We start from the raw sequence: 17,303 nt of genomic DNA on the forward strand, positions 1-17,303 counted from the left end.
AGAAGTAAATATGTTATCATATCCTATTTTTTCCAACACAAAGGAGCAATAAAGTGTCTTTATTGTCATTTTTACTGTACAAATAAACACATTAAGAAATTGAATACCTTTTCTGGAAGCTTTTGGCCATTTGCATCTTTTAATCAACGCTAGTTTGCAGAGAAGTTACAAGAGATCAAAATCACATCAACATATAAAGGCAACCAGCCAGAGAAAGGCACAAAGAAACATCCAGGACTGGTTTAGGTTTCACAAATATTATGGCAAAATGTGTTGAATAATAAGAGTTAGAACAATATTTGACAGATAAAGGATAGTGGATAAGAGATATTCTCACAATCTGGTAGTTTTTTAAAAAATATCTACAGAGTGAGCAAATAAGAAGCCAACAGACTACATGCCGGAATTGGCTCAAAATGCTTTTATAAAATTTAAGTATTGTTTTAAAGGTGTACATTGAACATTTTAAAACTTTTTTTTTACAGTGTATAAACACACACTACTGTTCCCTAACAAATTTGGTTTGGGTTCAATAGCAAATACATTATACATTATATTGCCAACAGTACTGAATCACTCCTGCCAATCCCGGAGTTCAGTTGTTCAGGTTACTTTCAGGAGCTCAGAAAAGCCCAGCGTGTAATCATATCACGATGCCACCTGAGCAATAAGTGCCTCTGGGAAATTTCCTAGAGTGACCAATCGTACTTCTTTGTATGATAATCCAATGTGTGAGTCACTGGTAGTTTCAGAAAACTTTTCTTAGTGGATTTGGTCAACTGGAAAAAAGATTATGTTTTTTTTTCTTTCATAGGGTTAGATTTGGCGCCCGTCTCCATTGATAGAAGCACTTAATGTTGCAGCACATCAAGATATTTTTCTTCCCACAGCTTTTTTTGGTGTCGGTTTGGAGATTGGCCTTTCGGTTTCAACAGGACTCAGTACCAGTGCACAAAGCAGGAACTGCATGAAGCATGAATGAGCAAAGTTGGTCTCATCCAACAACAGCGTGCGACCTCTTAAGAGAACATTTCGTAAATACACTTCAAAATATTCCCGGGATGTTGAAACCATATCATCGAAACCTTTGTTTCAAGAAGGGGTCACTACTAAAGTGTGTGCAAAGGAAAGTCTGGAAATATAGGAATAATTTATCCCTGGTATTTTAACAGGTGCATAAACACTTACGTACAATCATAAAAAAAAAAACTAAAAAACTTCATTTTTTTCCAAGTATCAAAAACAATGCGCCTCCAAATCTGAGCGAAGTTCAAAGGTCAATTTGAAATTCCCAGCTTTTAAAATGAAATTTCAGCTTTGCCTTTATACTTCCTGTTGTAATAACATTCACCGGATAGTTTTAGCCATTTTATACAGTGCATGTGTGAGGGAGAGACAGAGAGAGAGAGAGAGAGAGAGAGAGAGGACGGTGCTGAGCGTGGTGATGATGATGCTGTGGGAGGCTGTCAAGGTGTCCTCGAATACAGACGTCGTTCAGTGACGTGAGACAGAGAGAGAGAGAGAGAGACAGAGACAGAGAGAGAGAGAGAGAGAGAGAGAGAGAGAGAGAGAGAGACAGGGGGCGTGGACAGCGGGGAAGAAGCGGAGAGGATGGAGAAGACCGCGGCTCACCATCAGCGGACCCCCGCCGCCATTCCTCGCCGTTCGGGCGAATAGCATCACCGAACGCGGCAGGCTCGCCTCCCCCCGCTCCCCCCCCGCTCCTTCCCAGACCCGCCCCCCTCCTTGAGCCGACCTCGCCGTGCACGCGCGCGTGGTCCTCCCCCCTCCACCACCAGCACCGCCACCCCTCCCATCACTAGGTCGAGGCGAGGAGGAGGAGGAGGAAGAGGAGGAGGAGGAGGAGGGATGAGGCGCGCGGCGGAGGGGAAATGGCTGCCGAAAACAAGCCGGAAGGTAAGAAGAAATAACGGGCTTTTTTCATTCCTGAGTCGGGCTCTGGATAATTCCGAGGAGGGAGCTTTCGAGGAGAGGACGGAGGTAAATGGCACGGAGCGGGGCAGAGATAACGGCGGGGGGCTTTCCCCTCTCTCCTCCTCCTCCGGGCCCCCCTGTCCCGAAAACACGGCGGCTGGTGCTGAAGCAGCGACTGTGAGGATGACGGTGAACCGACAGCGGGTCCAAAACAGAGGGAGAGTTGTCCCGTCGGTCCGCGCCGGGATAGGGGAGTCCTCCTTTCATTGTGTTTTATTCTGCTCTATTCTATTTGAATATAATCGATAGCGTCACATTTGAGTAGCTTTCTGAGTTTATCGAAGAAGGGATCGGAATGAGGAAAGGATGAGAGAGAGTGTTCGCTGAAGGAATTCAGATGCTCCCCCTCTCGCTCGGTGTGTGTGTGTGGTGTGTGTGTGGGGTGTGTGTGTGTGTGGTGTGTGTGTGCGTGTTTATCCAGGGCTGTTTGTCTTTTAAAGCATAAAACAGAGCATTGAATGGCAGATTCCCCAGACCAGCGATGTGCTCCTTCACCCTCAATCTAACACCGGTGCGTTCGTGTGTGTTTATGTTTGCGTCCACTGTTTTTTTTTATTAATTTATTTATTTGTGTGTGTGTGTGTGTGTGTGTGTGTGTGTGTGCTTACATGGTTGCTAAGGCACTGAAGGTGAGAATCTGGCTGCTTTTTAGGTTGTCAAAGGGGTGTGTGTGCGTGCATGTGTGTCAGTTTTAGGTCATGTCACGCAGAGCCGGACCAAGGTTGTTCGGGGCCCCGAGCAGAATGTAATTAGGGGGCCCAGCTTCCAGTTAAGACCTCGGCTGCCTCTAACGCACATTTAAAGTTTGTGTTTTTCCTCCAAAAAACAAAAACAGTTTTCTATCTTTTTCGTCACTGTTGCGTACTGCAAAATATATTGTAAGCATAGTGTGGTACGCTTAACACAAGAGTTATATAAAGTTAATGTGAATTTATCTGGACTTTTATGACGGTCGACAAAAAAATAGACCACATATTGTGATGGAAATAAGAGGGTTAAATCTAGAATCATGTGTGTAAAGTGCCAGCTTCAGTGCGACAAAACTAACAAATAAAAGAAAGCCGTGATTATTTTCTTTTCATTCACAAATAAACAAAAGCCCAAGTATGCAGAACCTCAAATATAATGCAGAACCATAGGCAATTAATAAAAATAGGTCTTATCTAAGACCTTTTCAATAAAATGTAATAATATGGTTTACTTCAACATGTCTGCATTTATCAAGCGTCAAATTTAATTAACTTCAATATTTACATTATCTATGCATATAAACACGATTAAACTGGATGAAGAAGAATCAATTTGGGCCTCTGCAACATTCTACACATTAACATGTGCAGGCACAGACAAATGTTAATTAGAAAATTTAGCTGATGAGCAATTGTCTGACATCAGTGCATTCATCAGCAGCCTCTGGGTTGGTCTTCAGCTTTTCATGAATGGTGCTTGTGCTTCTGTGGTTTACAACAAAACTCACAGTGTCCAAAACTCCCGTTCATCATTGACTTACTAAGTTAGACAATAAGTATAGTACCAAACTTTAGACTGCTTCGGAATATGAAAAACTTTAATATTTCAATTCATTAGGGAACAATTAGTCACTCTGTCCACCATGTTTGTTTTGAATGATCAGAGAAGACACAACCAGCCAGTGACTGGAGTCGAACTGGGCCGATTTGCACGTAGATGCACATGCAAAACTGCTGCAGACTGCAGCCAGGGAATCATTCATGCACACTACAATTTGGAGAAAAATGCTCTTCAAGAATTTTGAGAAAATGAAAATGAATCAAATCATGAATTTCAGGTGGATTAAAATTTTTTGAAATAAATTGATTAATATTGTTAAAGTCATCAATTACTGACGAATCTCAGTACGCGAGCAAAGACTTCCCACTAAGCAGTTCAACTCACTTATGTGGTTCATGTTTGTTTTGACATTCCTCATTTAAGACTGATTGCTTTATAGTAAACAAAAAGCCTAAAACGAAGTCCTTGTAGTAAGCGTGTGACCACATGCATTTCCCTTGACGATATATTTGTATAATATACTTATGCAGTTTTCATGCAAGAATTCTTACCTACCAGGAAAAAACATTGACAACCAGTATGCTAAAATAATTCTCTATTATCTTCTTATAATACAGTGTAAGAAAATATTTTTATAGGACTAATGAATAATAGCTACAAGCAAGAGGCTACTGAGGAGTTATGTTGGTTCGTTGATCTGTCGTTAAAATTTGTCTTATTTCTTGAGAATTAACTGGCTCAGGCAGTGAACCAAGCCAAAAAAAAACTATGAAAATAGAGTGTAATTAAAAGTTTTTTTTAAAACAATATACAGATAAATTCAAATATTTGTGAGATTTGGATGTTTTTATGTCCAATTATCATCTCAATTCCTGAAAATAACAATGAGGTCTGACTAGAGGTAGAAAATGACAGCAGGAAGGGCTGCAATGGGGATACGAATTAGTGATTGAGTACTTCACATTATTTACATAATTAATAATAATGTAAATAATAATATTCTTTCTTATTTTTTTTCACTTTGGGATTTCTTAGTCATGTGTGTCTTTGTTTTGGCCTTTTGTTTTATGTCTTGGCTTTTATTCCTTGATTTGTCTTGTTTTATGCAACACTTTGGGAAAACTCATGGTTTTTCAATGTGCTTGATAAATAAATTGGATTTTAGAAACTGGACTGAATTGGACTAGGTGGTTATCTTTCAGAGTGAGTCGCTCAGAACCCATTTGAGATATTCCACACACAGTTGCAGTAATACAACATTATTTTACTGATATTTCAACGTCTCTCTGTGCAACTGCTAAAATAAAGAGACTGTCACAACTGTGACAAGTTATTTCTCTGACTTCCTAATGTTGCAAGGCCACAGCATCTGGAGAAGCAGCTTCAGCTACAGGCAGGAGTAATTACTGCATGAAATGTGTCCCTCGCTTGAAAACTAAAAGTAGCAATTATTTAATCAGCAACATTTAATTAGAACTTGGATAACACAACTATTACATCCATAATTTTGAATGTTTATATCTTGAATGTGTTTCAACAGTTCTTCTCTTATTTCTACTTTACTTGGCATCTGCAGGTTAGCCTACGACCCAATGCAACCAAATATGCATCTATTTATGCCTCTGGCCGACACATATGTCATCAATAAACCTTTATTTTGTATTTTTTAAATGTCTTTAGTAAACTGTTGGGTTGTTATTGTAATTCATTTCAGATCCAGCTTATATAGCTATATTGAAGTATGTTTTTATCGCCTACTTAGTTAAGTACAAATCACTACCATGTTGAATCTCTTCTTTTCTTCAGAACTTTATTAATTCTTTAGATTCTTCATATTATTAGTTATTTGAATTCAAGCACAATCCAGTTTGAGTGGAATACAACACAAACAAATTCAGCTGATGATAAAATATATGCAAAGTTTAAAGTTATCAATTTCAGAAAACCAAGCAAGTTTCGTCTGATCACTGACGTTGCAGCAATCTCTCCTCCTAAATAAGTATGGGGCGACAGTGGAAAGTAATAACACAAGTTAATATCAATAAACCTCCAGTGGAATCAGGACAGATAGGAGACAGGGTAAAAAACACAGCAGTACTGAGAAAGGAGTGCTTTCTATTGGAACAAAAAAATTACATACAGTTAATTACAGCAGTAGCTTTGTTAGTGGCTTTCTCTAGAAAAGAAACACAGCTAAACAGAGAAGTGCTGTGCTCATCCTGACAACTACATTAATAAAAAGAGCAGATGAGTCACAGCAGAATTTCTTTCATTAGATTTATTTAAGAAAGACACAAAAATGCACAAATGCACCGGACAAAGTGTCCCATGTGTGGGAAGAAAAGAGGCCAGAAAACTCAAACTTAATGGCAACAATAATTATGAATTATGCATGACTATAGGAGAGCTCGTTCCACAGAAAATAAACTCCTGTCAGTAACTCTTTCTAGAGTTAATATTAGAAAGTCTAATAACCACAAAAAACACAAAACTAAAAAAAACCCTGCAGTCTGGAAGCAAAGTGCTGTTACGTCACACAGACACAGCCTTTTTGTGTCGTGTTTCAAAATATTATACATTAGTTAACTGAAGGTTCGTGGAAACTAAATGAAGACATTAAACATGGCATCAAAATGGACATCAAAGGTGGGCTGGCTCATCTGAAACTTTTCACATATCACTCCAACCTAATTTGTTACTTCACCCTTTTTTAACTCATGGAACTTCTGCTTGAGATAGAGAGAGGTTTCGACGCTCTCCCCACTAGGAAGCAACACGAAGAGGAATTTTCTGCAGGCATTTTTTGTATTTTTTTTTTTAAAGATAACATGAACAAAGAGTACGGTATATTTCTAATGTTTTATTTGTGGAGTTCTAGACTTCAAAGAAGATGCACATACGTGCATGCATGCCAGCGAGCATGCAGCGTGCTGCCAGAGGCAAAGGGAAGGCCGTGAGTTGAGAGTCCCGTTGCGTGCAAAGGCTAGAAACTGTAGATGAGACAGAAGGCCCATGGGCAGTTTAGCGAAAACTCTGGTGCCTAGACGCTACCCATATACATACACAGGCAGACTCAAACATTTGCAGTATGAGGCATTTTTGGCCTGTGATGTGGGGAATAGATGCAATGATTTACAAGCCTCAGTCACGCTGACTAAAAGCCAAATGAGTCTTCGCCATGGAGCCAGGAGACAGCCATTCAGTTTCCATTCCCTGGCAGATGTGTGTATGCGTGTGTGTGTGTGTGTTTGAGTGTGTGGCGCCAAACACCGGAGTGGGCATGAAAACGGCATCCACCATATAGCCGGGAAGACCATCTCCCTCTGCACTGGTTGGACTACTTTGTATCATAGCAACAGTGGTCAGGGAAACAGAGAAATGATGGGAGAGAGGAGAAACTAAACCTGGGTACAAGTTAGTCATGGAGGCAGTGCATCTACTGTGGCCAATCGATCCGGGGACACAATAGATCCAAGTTAGTAGATCCTCCCATGCACACGGCTCATGAAGTTTAGAGGCGTTAGAACCAAGTGATGCGAGCGACCGGCTAAGAAACTGAAATCCTGATTGTTTTTAAAATGTATTCTGCTTTTTTTCTCTTTTTCCTTTTCATTTTCTTTCTGTAGGACTGAAGAAGATAAGACACCCAGAGCGAATGGTCAGGATTGCTGTTGGTTACACAGGACACACCCCTCCTAAGAGTGACGAATCAGACGCCAACAGTAAGAGACACACAAATGCTCTTCACACAGCTTCTGCACGCACGTCTGCGCGCGAGGGTGTTTAAGTGCCACACAGGCGTTTGTCTGCAGCACAGGGTGACTGTGGGAGCAAGTATAAAAGCCTTCTGGCAGAATGATGCGAAGAGGGGGGGAGGGTTGGGGTACGAAGGGTAGGGAGGGAAACCGAGGACTCCTTCTCATCTGCCCTGTAACAGATCACACACCAACACCCACAGACACACGCACTATCTCTGTGTCTCTCTGCTGAGACTTCATTCTAATTCAGCTCTGTCACAAATCGTGTTTGTTCATGCATGCTGTTATAGTATTAGTGCATGTGCGCACACACTCATCGATACAGCAGACAGGGCCGACTGTGGCTATCAGTAGTTTATTGTCATATTTAATCTGTACACTTGGCATTATGTATCTATAATCCTCAATGGTCCTTGTTAAACCAGAAGTGAGATGGAGTGTGTACTCCAGGGCCGTGCATGTGTGTGCAGGGGGTGCAGTGGCCACGTGGCGTGCGGTTGCCTTGTTGTGTTAGTGGGACTATAAGGGCAATAATTGCTTTGATTGGTTATCGATTTCAGAGGACACAGGGCAGATGTAAGTCTGTTAGGGGAGACAAATTGGAGGCAAATAAAGAGATGGAAGGAGGAGCAAACCCAGGAGCGTGGCATGAAGGAACACAAAGCTGGCCGGCAGGCCTTGGACCTGGGATTGACGTCACATGTGGGTTGAGCATGTAGTGCAGTGGTAGCATGTTAGAAAACCAGATTTGGTCATGGTTGTGATGCTAAAGACGAGCATGTGGAGTCTGAAGGCTTACTGAGGTTTAAAAAAGTTATAGTCTCAACATGTAAAGAACTTTTGATTAGATGCAGAATATTGTTTGTCTGGAAGGAGCATAGCCCCTCCCCACTTGTTTCTGCATGCTTCCTTATAACTGGCTTACGGGAAGAAAAACTATTTCATCTGTTATGGTGTTTATCTCCAGTGGTCATTGGACAGGTCACCAGTTCATCACAAATCAACACAGACACACTAGAAAGACAACCATGCACACACACACACACACACACCCTCACACCTAGGGATAATTGACCTAATAGTTTTGTTTTTGGACTGTGTGGAAATCATGTGCAAGTTTGTGGTAAACATGCAAACTCTATGCAAAAAGACCTCGACTAGGATTTGAACCCAGGACCTTCTTGCTGCAAGGTATCAATGCGAACAATTTGTCAGTGTACAGCTTATGTTTATAATCTGTATAGAGTAGTCACTTAAAGTGTAGAAGTTACAATAACCTGGGCTAAATTTTAGATTTGTGGATGATTTTTCATTTCTAGCTTTTGTAAAGCTCTGAACTGTCTATTACCAAGTTTAAAACCATTCAAAGTAATTTTCTTCTCTTCTTGCCATGGGTGTAAAAGATAACAATTTTAACAAAGATAGTCTGGCATATTTTATGAGAGATTTGCAGTTAGTGCTTTTAGGCATACTAACATCACTCACAGTGGTAATTGTTAATGTATGCAGACCTTTGCCTTAATTCTGGTTGCCAACATTTCCAACCAGAGTTAAGGAAAAGAATAAAAGAGCAACATTCATCCATCCTGGTATCTATTGAAGTCCTGGTCAGTTTTCCTATTGTCCAGTTCTACAAAACATCTTCAAGTAAGGTATAAAAAGAAAGAAATATTGACAGAAAACTGTGATTTTTTGTTCCTTCAATGCTGGAATGAAATGCTGAAAACTATTTATGCTATGAATGGACCATCTCCCATTGAATGTTTTATTTACTGTTTCAGCAGCCTGACCAACAGTTGACAAATCTCCTTAAAGTGTCTTTTTTAATCAAGGGATATTATCTTTGTTTATTTTTGGACGCTTAATTGGTGCTAAAAATAACTTACTTTCAGTCAAGAACAACTTCCAAGCCAAAGAGTGTTTTTTTTAATAATTAATTTTTTTTTAAAGGATTTTTTTTGGCTCTGTAGCCTTTATTTCACAGTAGATTGACACAAAAGAAAGTTGTGAGAAGAAAACATCTGGTAAAGGTCAATGGGTCGGGACTTGAACCGATGACGGCCGCGTCGATGACTGAGACATGGGTCAAAGACTGTTGTTATCACCGCAGTCTGGAAGCTAAAATCTGGATTTCTGTGTTTGCTATAGTCACCAGTTAGGGCTTACCAATCTGCAAATCCACTATTTTAAGTTTAGTTTATGCTTCAACTTTTAAAAGTTGGTTATTTAAAGGGAACATAAACTGAATACTGTCCTTGATGATTTAGACAAGGTCCGGCTCAGATTTTGTTCTGGGAACCAAACAGCCGTGGAGCAGATGTGGAGACACACAGGCGCAGACACACACAGAGAGAGGAAACTAACCATTGCACCATCCCATGCTGTCATGTTCCCTTCAAAAGAATCGGATGGCTTTACTAGACCTTGTTAAGATGGGAGGAAGAAACAAGTGTGAGACAAAAATCGCTATTTAATGTAGAATAAAGCAAAAAAGAATAGATGGTTCTCTTTGGGATGACCGAAAGGCACGAGCTGAGGCTTCCTGAGCCTATGCCTGTCTCCTATCTGTTCTCACGTCCCAGCCGGAGGATTACTGGAGGAAAAGTTTATCAGCAGAATGATAAAATTAGCATGCACGCCCATCTTTCTATCCCTTCCCTCCTCTGCTTGCTCTCTCTCCATTTCTCATCCCCCCACCCCAGTCTCAATCTTCCCTCTGCCCCATCTCTCTAGTATCTTCTGCCTCCCTTTCCATCCCTCTATCAAGCTGCTGTGCAATGAGCCTTTCTTTCTGTCACATTAATTTCATCGTGAAAAAAAAAAGGGGGGGGGGGATTGAATGTGAAAATTTCCCCCGACGCCTCCTAATATCGGTGGGGGGAGAGTTAAGAGTTGCATTTGGAGCAATTTTTTTCCTCTCTCTTTGCTGAGTAGAGTTTTATAATTAACTGACAGCCATCTCACAAGGGCATTGGCTTGTTTCTGTGTTAAATATGGAGATGACAGTTTTATGAGGTAAAATATTCATCAGATGCGGGCGCCTCTTCTGTGCGATTACGGTCTAAATTGTGGTTTTTGATAGGTTACCAGTGTAATGTTTAATTTGGTTCAGCAATTTTACTTTTTACTCCAGAATTCTGTCATTTGTCGCACTTTTTTGGACTCCTTCCACCTGATTTGCAATTCAGAAAGTCATCTGCATATAGGCAGAAATTTGTCCCCTACAGCAAACAAATGGAAATATGAAAAACAACACACTTTAATATTCAGATCGGCTTTATTTTCTTGCGTCCCCGACTGGTTCAGTTTCAGTGAAGAGCCAGGGAACAAGAGGTTTTTTTTTTGGTTTTTTTGTCACAACCAGTTCCATAGAGAGTCATCTCACATAACAGAACGGAAGATTGCTCTTGTGCTAGTTTTGTTTCAAACTGGGACCCATTCTCTGATTCAGGGTTGTTAGAAACACAAGACGCAACTCTTCTGGGTGCAAAAGTCCTCATCAGCATTCAAGAAATCTGCAAACGTCGCGTGTGTAGGCTGGTCCTGATCAGCGGGGGAGAACTAATTTTAAGGACAGGTTAGGACGATGATAGCATTCATGAAAGTGCGCTTTGAAAGGGATTACAGAAGCAAGGTCACTAGTTGGGGGAGGAAAAGAGAGCGAGTGAGAGAGAGAAAACAAAAACGCCACTCTGGGACAAATTCAGTGACGTGCTTCCTTTGATCGACAGTCTTTTTCTGCATGTGTATGTCCGTTTGTATGTATGAGCATGCACTTCTGTGTGCGTGCGTTTGCCTCCGCATGTGCAGCGGGCTTGTTTGATGTGGTGGTTCTGGTACATTTCAAAGGCAGGGCTGTGATGAGAATTCTTCAGAACAGCAGAGTAAAGGGAGGGGACGGGGTAATAGCCAGGAGAGGTGGGGTCTAAACGCTGATTGGCATTCATAGCAGAGAGACTGGAGTGCTGCTAAAAAAGAAATTAGGCTTTAACTAAGCTGCACCATTCAGCTGTTTAACTAAGCTGCTGCACAGTTCAGCTGTTTGAAATTCTGTCTTCTCAGGCCTTCTATTAATAAATGCATAATTGATTAGTGGGAGCATACGTGCCTGAACACTCTTTCTTACCGACACAAACACACACACGCTAAGATACCTCCACAAACCATGAGACATACAGACACGCGTCGACACACAACTCCGGTTTTGATTTGTTTACTTCATTTTCGTCGTCGTTTTCCCAATTTGAGGATCATCTTGTATTTTCTAGTTTCTCTTGTTGTAACCAAACTGTCTCCCTGTGTCTCATTGTCTCTTCTGACCCTCCACACCTTCACCAGATTTTGCTCTGTCATCTCCCTCCAGATAGATTGTAAGCCCTATCATCCTAGGAGACTCATAAATGGATGCCCTCTACTCAAACGCTTATCAGAAACCTTTGAGGTCCCGCTCCCTTTGAGCAGCAAACCTTTTGGGAACACAAACAAGGTGATACACGTACAGCAGGGGGTCGGTGTTTGTGCAGATGCATCCACTTACACAATCCCTATTTACTTAATTTGGCGCAATAGAAGTACGTGTTATTCTTGCAGCTGCTGGAAGGTTAATTTAAAAGACATCACCATATCAGTCATTTACTCTGTCGATACTTGACTTGTTGAGACAAAGAAAAGTACACAGTCATTTATTTTGTAGTTTGGTTATGATTTCAGATTATAATATGCAATTAAAAATACATTGCTTCTTGAAGTTAGATATCTCTTCTTGATACTGGAGATATTTCCCCCAGGTTACCTCTTACCTCTGTTGTCGAGTTCCTCAGGGTTCAAGTCGCAAATTAATATAATTTCACATTTACATTTTTATTCTGGGCTCTCTCTTTGGAAAGTATAACGCATCACCAGGTGTCCCTTATTGAGTTATGATGTTCTCATCAAGTTTACCAGATGTGATGCACCGCTATGTCATTTTAGACATTTTTTCAGGAAATAATTGTGTGTGTGTCCCAGTTTATTCCTCATCAGAAATAGCATTTCTATTACATTTAACAGATTTGGTTAAATTTGCTATGTAAAATACTCATATATCCAAATATGTTAGAAATTACACATGCTTCAGTAGACTGTCCTGCTGGCCAGGGGAAAAAAAAGACCCTTGAAAGTAGGATTATCCGACTACAGATCAGACCAGTTCAGCTGGAGTCTGGTTGTTTCTAGTCATTGGTCAAGCAATTTATGCATCATACTTTGAATCATACAGGGCTGAATTAAGCCAGACAAGTGAAGGTTAACTGAGTTTACCAAGTTGTGTTTTTGTTCCCAATCCCTATTATTCTAGATTGTGCTTCACTGCCCCCAAATACTGGGAGCGTGTCCAGAGACATAATTTGAACTCAGAATTACACATCACCTGCCCTAAGCCTGACTATCCAACTCTTGCACAGAAATAGTTTCCTCGCAGGAGCAGCTATTTTGGGATTCTCCACTCCATTACCAAACTGTCTGTGCAACACTGTGGGGAGAGAACCGCTTTTAAAGTGGATAAGAAATGCCCATGTGATTGGCTAGGTGTTATATTTACCAACCCCTAATGCACAGATAATGTATGCTAATGGGCCTGCCTTAATCCAAAATCTGTTTGAGAGTAGATTCATGGCACACCTCCACCTGATGTCCAAAAGTAAAAGCACTGCTTTTCCCTCTGCACACTTCGCTTTGGATTAGAATGAACTGTTTTTGTGCGCTGACTCACGGCCTGCAGAGAGATGTCATAATAATGATTAAAATAGTGTTAGTAATACTTACACATTAGAAATAACCATAATTGATTAATAGAAAGCAGCTGGGCTTCTCTTTTGGTTCTTTGTCATGTTTGATCTTTTCAGGCAGGTGTTTTTTTTTCTCTTTAGCTCATTGGTCTATTGAGGAAGCATGATTTCAAGAGCAGAAAAGTCGCCTCCGGCTCAAGAAGTTGGATTACCATGACCTGGATGACTCAGAATCGACACAGACAATTAGTAATAACACGCTTTCAGGGGAATTCAAACTCTTAGCCTGACATCTTCAATTGCTGTAATGCCAAACATTCTCTAATAAATTAGAAAGGGTAAAAAAATATTATTAAAGCTGTTGCTTTATGAGTCTTAATTTTTTTTTTTTTTGGAACAGTAAAGCTCCTTCTTAATGTCACATTAAGATGTTATTAATAATACACATGAAACTTTTATAGTGAGTTTAGTCAGTCAGCTCACAGATTGATATTTATTTCTCTTGCACATCCCCAACTTTAATTCACCCAATTCTTCTTCTCCCCCACTCCAATCCCTTTGACCCCAGATGAGCCAGGCCAGTTAAAGATCTACCTTCCCAAGAAGCTGCTTGAGTGTCTACCCAAATGTTCCTCTCTGCCCAAGGAGCGGCATCGCTGGAACACCAACGAGGTGAGAAAGAGACACGCTCAATGGGAAAATATCCATGACATGGCAATGACACGAGCTGGTTCTTTTTTTATTTGTGGGTGACTCATCTCTAAATGATGGCGCATTAAGAAGCCAAGAGGAGGTAAACAAACGCAGTGGTGGCTCTTCAGTGTGAGATCCTAAAACTGGAACAGTGGGAGATGAAATAAAGTGGAGAGAAAGATTCCTGTTTTATAAAGTTTGAAAATTTTAATCCGAGCAGCTGAAGGTTAAAAGCTTCTGAACTTTAGATTCAGTCAGACTCTGCTCATTCTAGTGATAGGTATTTTCTCAACCTACATAAAAAGAGAACCACAGACAACATTTGAGTTTTCAAGCAAGTCTTTTGCAAAAGGAGAAGGCACAGCAGACCACTTCCTCAAGGTGTCTGCCATGCGCTCTGACTTTCTGCATCAGAACTGGTCCTTTATTACAAAGCATAGCAGGACAGGAATGTGGAGGGAGGCAGTTTAAGGAGTATCCCAAGATAAGAAATGGCTGCAGCTTCAAGGTCTAACAAGTTCCTTTTCTCAGGGATGTGAATACTAAATCTATTAAAACTACAAATGTAAGAATGATAACAAAACATAATTATTCCAACAACTAGTATTTTGCTAAATTAACATATTATGCTGGGTTTGCACCTCCTATTGATTCACATGTGCACTGTTTTGGTTGTAAAAAAATAAAAGTGAGATTTTTAAAAACGCTTTCCCTCTGTTCAGCTTGACAGATTGTTCGGTTACTATTTAAATCAGTGAAATGAAAGCGATGGTAGATCTGAGTTTTCAGAGTCTCCTCTCACCTGTTTGTTGTTTGGGGAAGCATCATTACCAATAAATGGATGCAGTGATCTCATACATTGTCTCAATAATTACATAATAAACTGACCACATTTCAGTGTTTTCATTTAACCTTTTTGACAGCTTATAGTTCACTTCCCTAGGTCCTAATTTGGCTTATTTGAAAATGAAAACTGTATTTTCTGTTAAAAGGGCAAGAATTGCAAAAGAAAATGTCATTACCCAGACAGCATCACGGTTAGTGAATATCATGATCCAGCTACTCCTCGTCTTTTCAGACTGTATTCTTTAAAAGCAGCATTTGAGTGGGGACTGCTCACTTTTTTGTTTTTGATACATGAATCATAAAACATCCTGGTCTGTTCTTACTTTAGATGCACTCTGTTCCTAAAACTCATTTCAGGGTGATATGTAGCTAGATTACTGTATCTCCGGTAGTAGAAATGTAGGTAGCTATGTTGCTTTTCTTGAGGAATGCTAATCTTGGGCATCTGTGCACAACACAGTCTGCGGCTTGCTAAGATAAGCAACGGCACCAAAATGCGCTGTTTGAATTTGAGATTATAAACTGTATACGACAACTTGTCCAGGGAGCAGGAAAAAGTCAGGAGAAATGTTGCAGTAACTCTGTCATCAGGAGGATAGTCTACTGTGCTAATGTAAAACATAACTCCTGTCATGGTCGCAGGTAGAGGCAGTGAGTCGTTGGTGAAAGTTTTAATGAAAAAAATAATAAAACAAGAACTTACAAACAAGGAGTACATGGGGAGCGAGTGCAGGGAACAGAACTGGGACCAGGTGCATTCAGATAAGGGAAGAATCCAGCAGTGAGCGAGTAAAACAAAGGAGCTAAAAACAAAGGAGCCTGATTACTGACAAAGATCAGGTGGCTGATTGGCAACAGGGTGCAGGTGAGAGAGGGAACCAGGCAGGCATGCTGAGGGAGAAAGAGTAATGGCAGAGGAAGAGGAGAGGAGGAGGACGAGCACTAGCACAGGAGCTGGCAAACCATAAATCTAACCTTAACAAAGAATAACTAAACACAAGGAATGAAGAATAGATCTAACATAGACAACAAAGAAAAGACTGATCTAAAGAACAAACAGAAACTAAGGCTGATCACAGATAAACAAGAAAGTTAAAATGTAAACACAGAAAAACCAAAACAACACAAACACCCCCTGGATACGACACCAGCATTGAATGGAAGTAGCTGAAATTCTCCCCTTTCTCCTCCATAACAGGTTGTCTCTTTTTTTTAAATAAAGGACTTAGCTACACATTTGGGTAGCAGTCAGAACTGTGCAAATTTTAAAATCCCATCTACATTTACTTTTTTGACATGCCATTTGGCCCATCAATGCAGAGGCGATGGAAGTCAAAAACACTGATATATAACCTGTAATTCCACTTGGTCAGACACAAAAATGACTTGTGATTGCTGCTGCTAATTATCATGGGTGAAAGATGAACATTTGGAGAGAGATGATGTTTAATAGTTTTATCTGTAGACTCCAGAAAATTTTTTGTACTGACAATAGGTTAAAGAAAAAGCAAATAACTAAAGTAAAACAATGCATTTTCCTACCTGGGAAACCTTATGCTCATAACCAACATCTCAGGTCATCCCACTGGTCTGGCTGCTGAGCCCCCACAAGAATCATTTATTGCAGCTGTCGCATTAACTGTATTATGTCCTATTCCTGCAGCTTTGGGTTGTTTCCTCCCCTTGAAGCCAAGACTTTAGTACTTTTATAATCTCTTCATAATGTTTCACAGAGTGTTTATGGTTGTTAAGAACAGATCTGCCCTCTTCACTTCTTGACCTTCACATAGATTCTCAAGGAAAGTAGGAGCGCTCACTCCTTCCTTTTCTGTGCTGCCAGTAAGCAGCCACACTTCTGTTCAACACATTCCAGTCAGAAAGATGTATTTTTTTTTCTGTTTTCTGATCCTATCAACAAGACATGCTGTGTGCTTCATGACAATTTGTCTTCTATACACAGCGGTGCCTTTATTTGTGGCATGGTTCAGAAGTTTATTTACGTCAGAGAGAAAGTTAATGTTGAAAGTACTTATTTACTTTAATCAACAACAATGGAAAAGCTGATTGTGATTTATTTATCTTTCATCTTTGAAGTTTTTCTGGCGTTAAAATTTGATGAAATACACTCTTAAAAGGGGATGAAATGCCAGACTGAAGTGGAAGTGGAAATATTTTGTTACAAATCAGACATAAATGAGATTATTTAGCTGCAATTCATTAGTTGCAAGACTTTGTGCACCTTTTTGTATTTGGAAGGACATTTCTACTGCAATGTAACAGGCTGTCCCCATAAAAAGGAAAAAGGTGTGCTTCTTACTCAGAAATATGCATATGAATTAGGGAATGCCTATGTAACTTAAGGGCATATTTAAGGGTAAGTCAATGTTAACCAAAATTTAGAGCTTGATTTTATGTTTACCTCTCATTATTTTCAAGTTGTCCTGAGGCAAGGTCAGTATAATATTAGGTGACTGAAGTTCTCCCTCTAGTTGAGTTGTTGAAAATCCAGTAAGGACAAATTGGCTTGGGACAACTCCTTCATATTGCCCACATCTGACAGAGCTAAGCTACCAAGGTGTTGAAGGCTAGCACATCTCTGCAGACTTAAGCTGCTAGCTTGGGAAAAAGGTTTGATGGGTGGAAATGGATGCGAGCATTTATTGTCAACAGCTCCTTGTTTATGCATGGCGCAGCTCTCCACCGGTGGTTTGCTCCG

General features: G+C 40.3%; 1 protein-coding gene across 4 annotated transcripts in view; it reads left to right on the forward strand.

Annotated features, from left to right (window-relative positions):
• Positions 1–1,523: 1,523 nt before the first annotated feature.
• Positions 1,524–17,303, forward strand: part of LOC129354618 (calmodulin-binding transcription activator 1-like) — a 77,042-nt gene continuing 61,262 nt past the window's right edge. For all 4 annotated transcript variants that reach the window (XM_055024077.1, XM_055024066.1, XM_055024084.1 and 1 more), the window contains exons 1-3: positions 1,524–1,917; positions 7,152–7,247; positions 13,617–13,720. In XM_055024077.1, the coding sequence (XP_054880052.1) occupies positions 1,893–1,917; positions 7,152–7,247; positions 13,617–13,720 (225 nt within the window). In that variant the 5' untranslated portion in view covers positions 1,524–1,892. The remainder of the gene's footprint in view (positions 1,918–7,151; positions 7,248–13,616; positions 13,721–17,303) is intronic.

This window comes from Poeciliopsis prolifica, unplaced genomic scaffold (genome assembly GCF_027474105.1).
Source record: "Poeciliopsis prolifica strain line A6 unplaced genomic scaffold, Auburn_PproV2 SCAFFOLD003, whole genome shotgun sequence".
In the NCBI taxonomy this organism is placed as follows: Eukaryota; Metazoa; Chordata; class Actinopteri; order Cyprinodontiformes; family Poeciliidae; genus Poeciliopsis; species Poeciliopsis prolifica.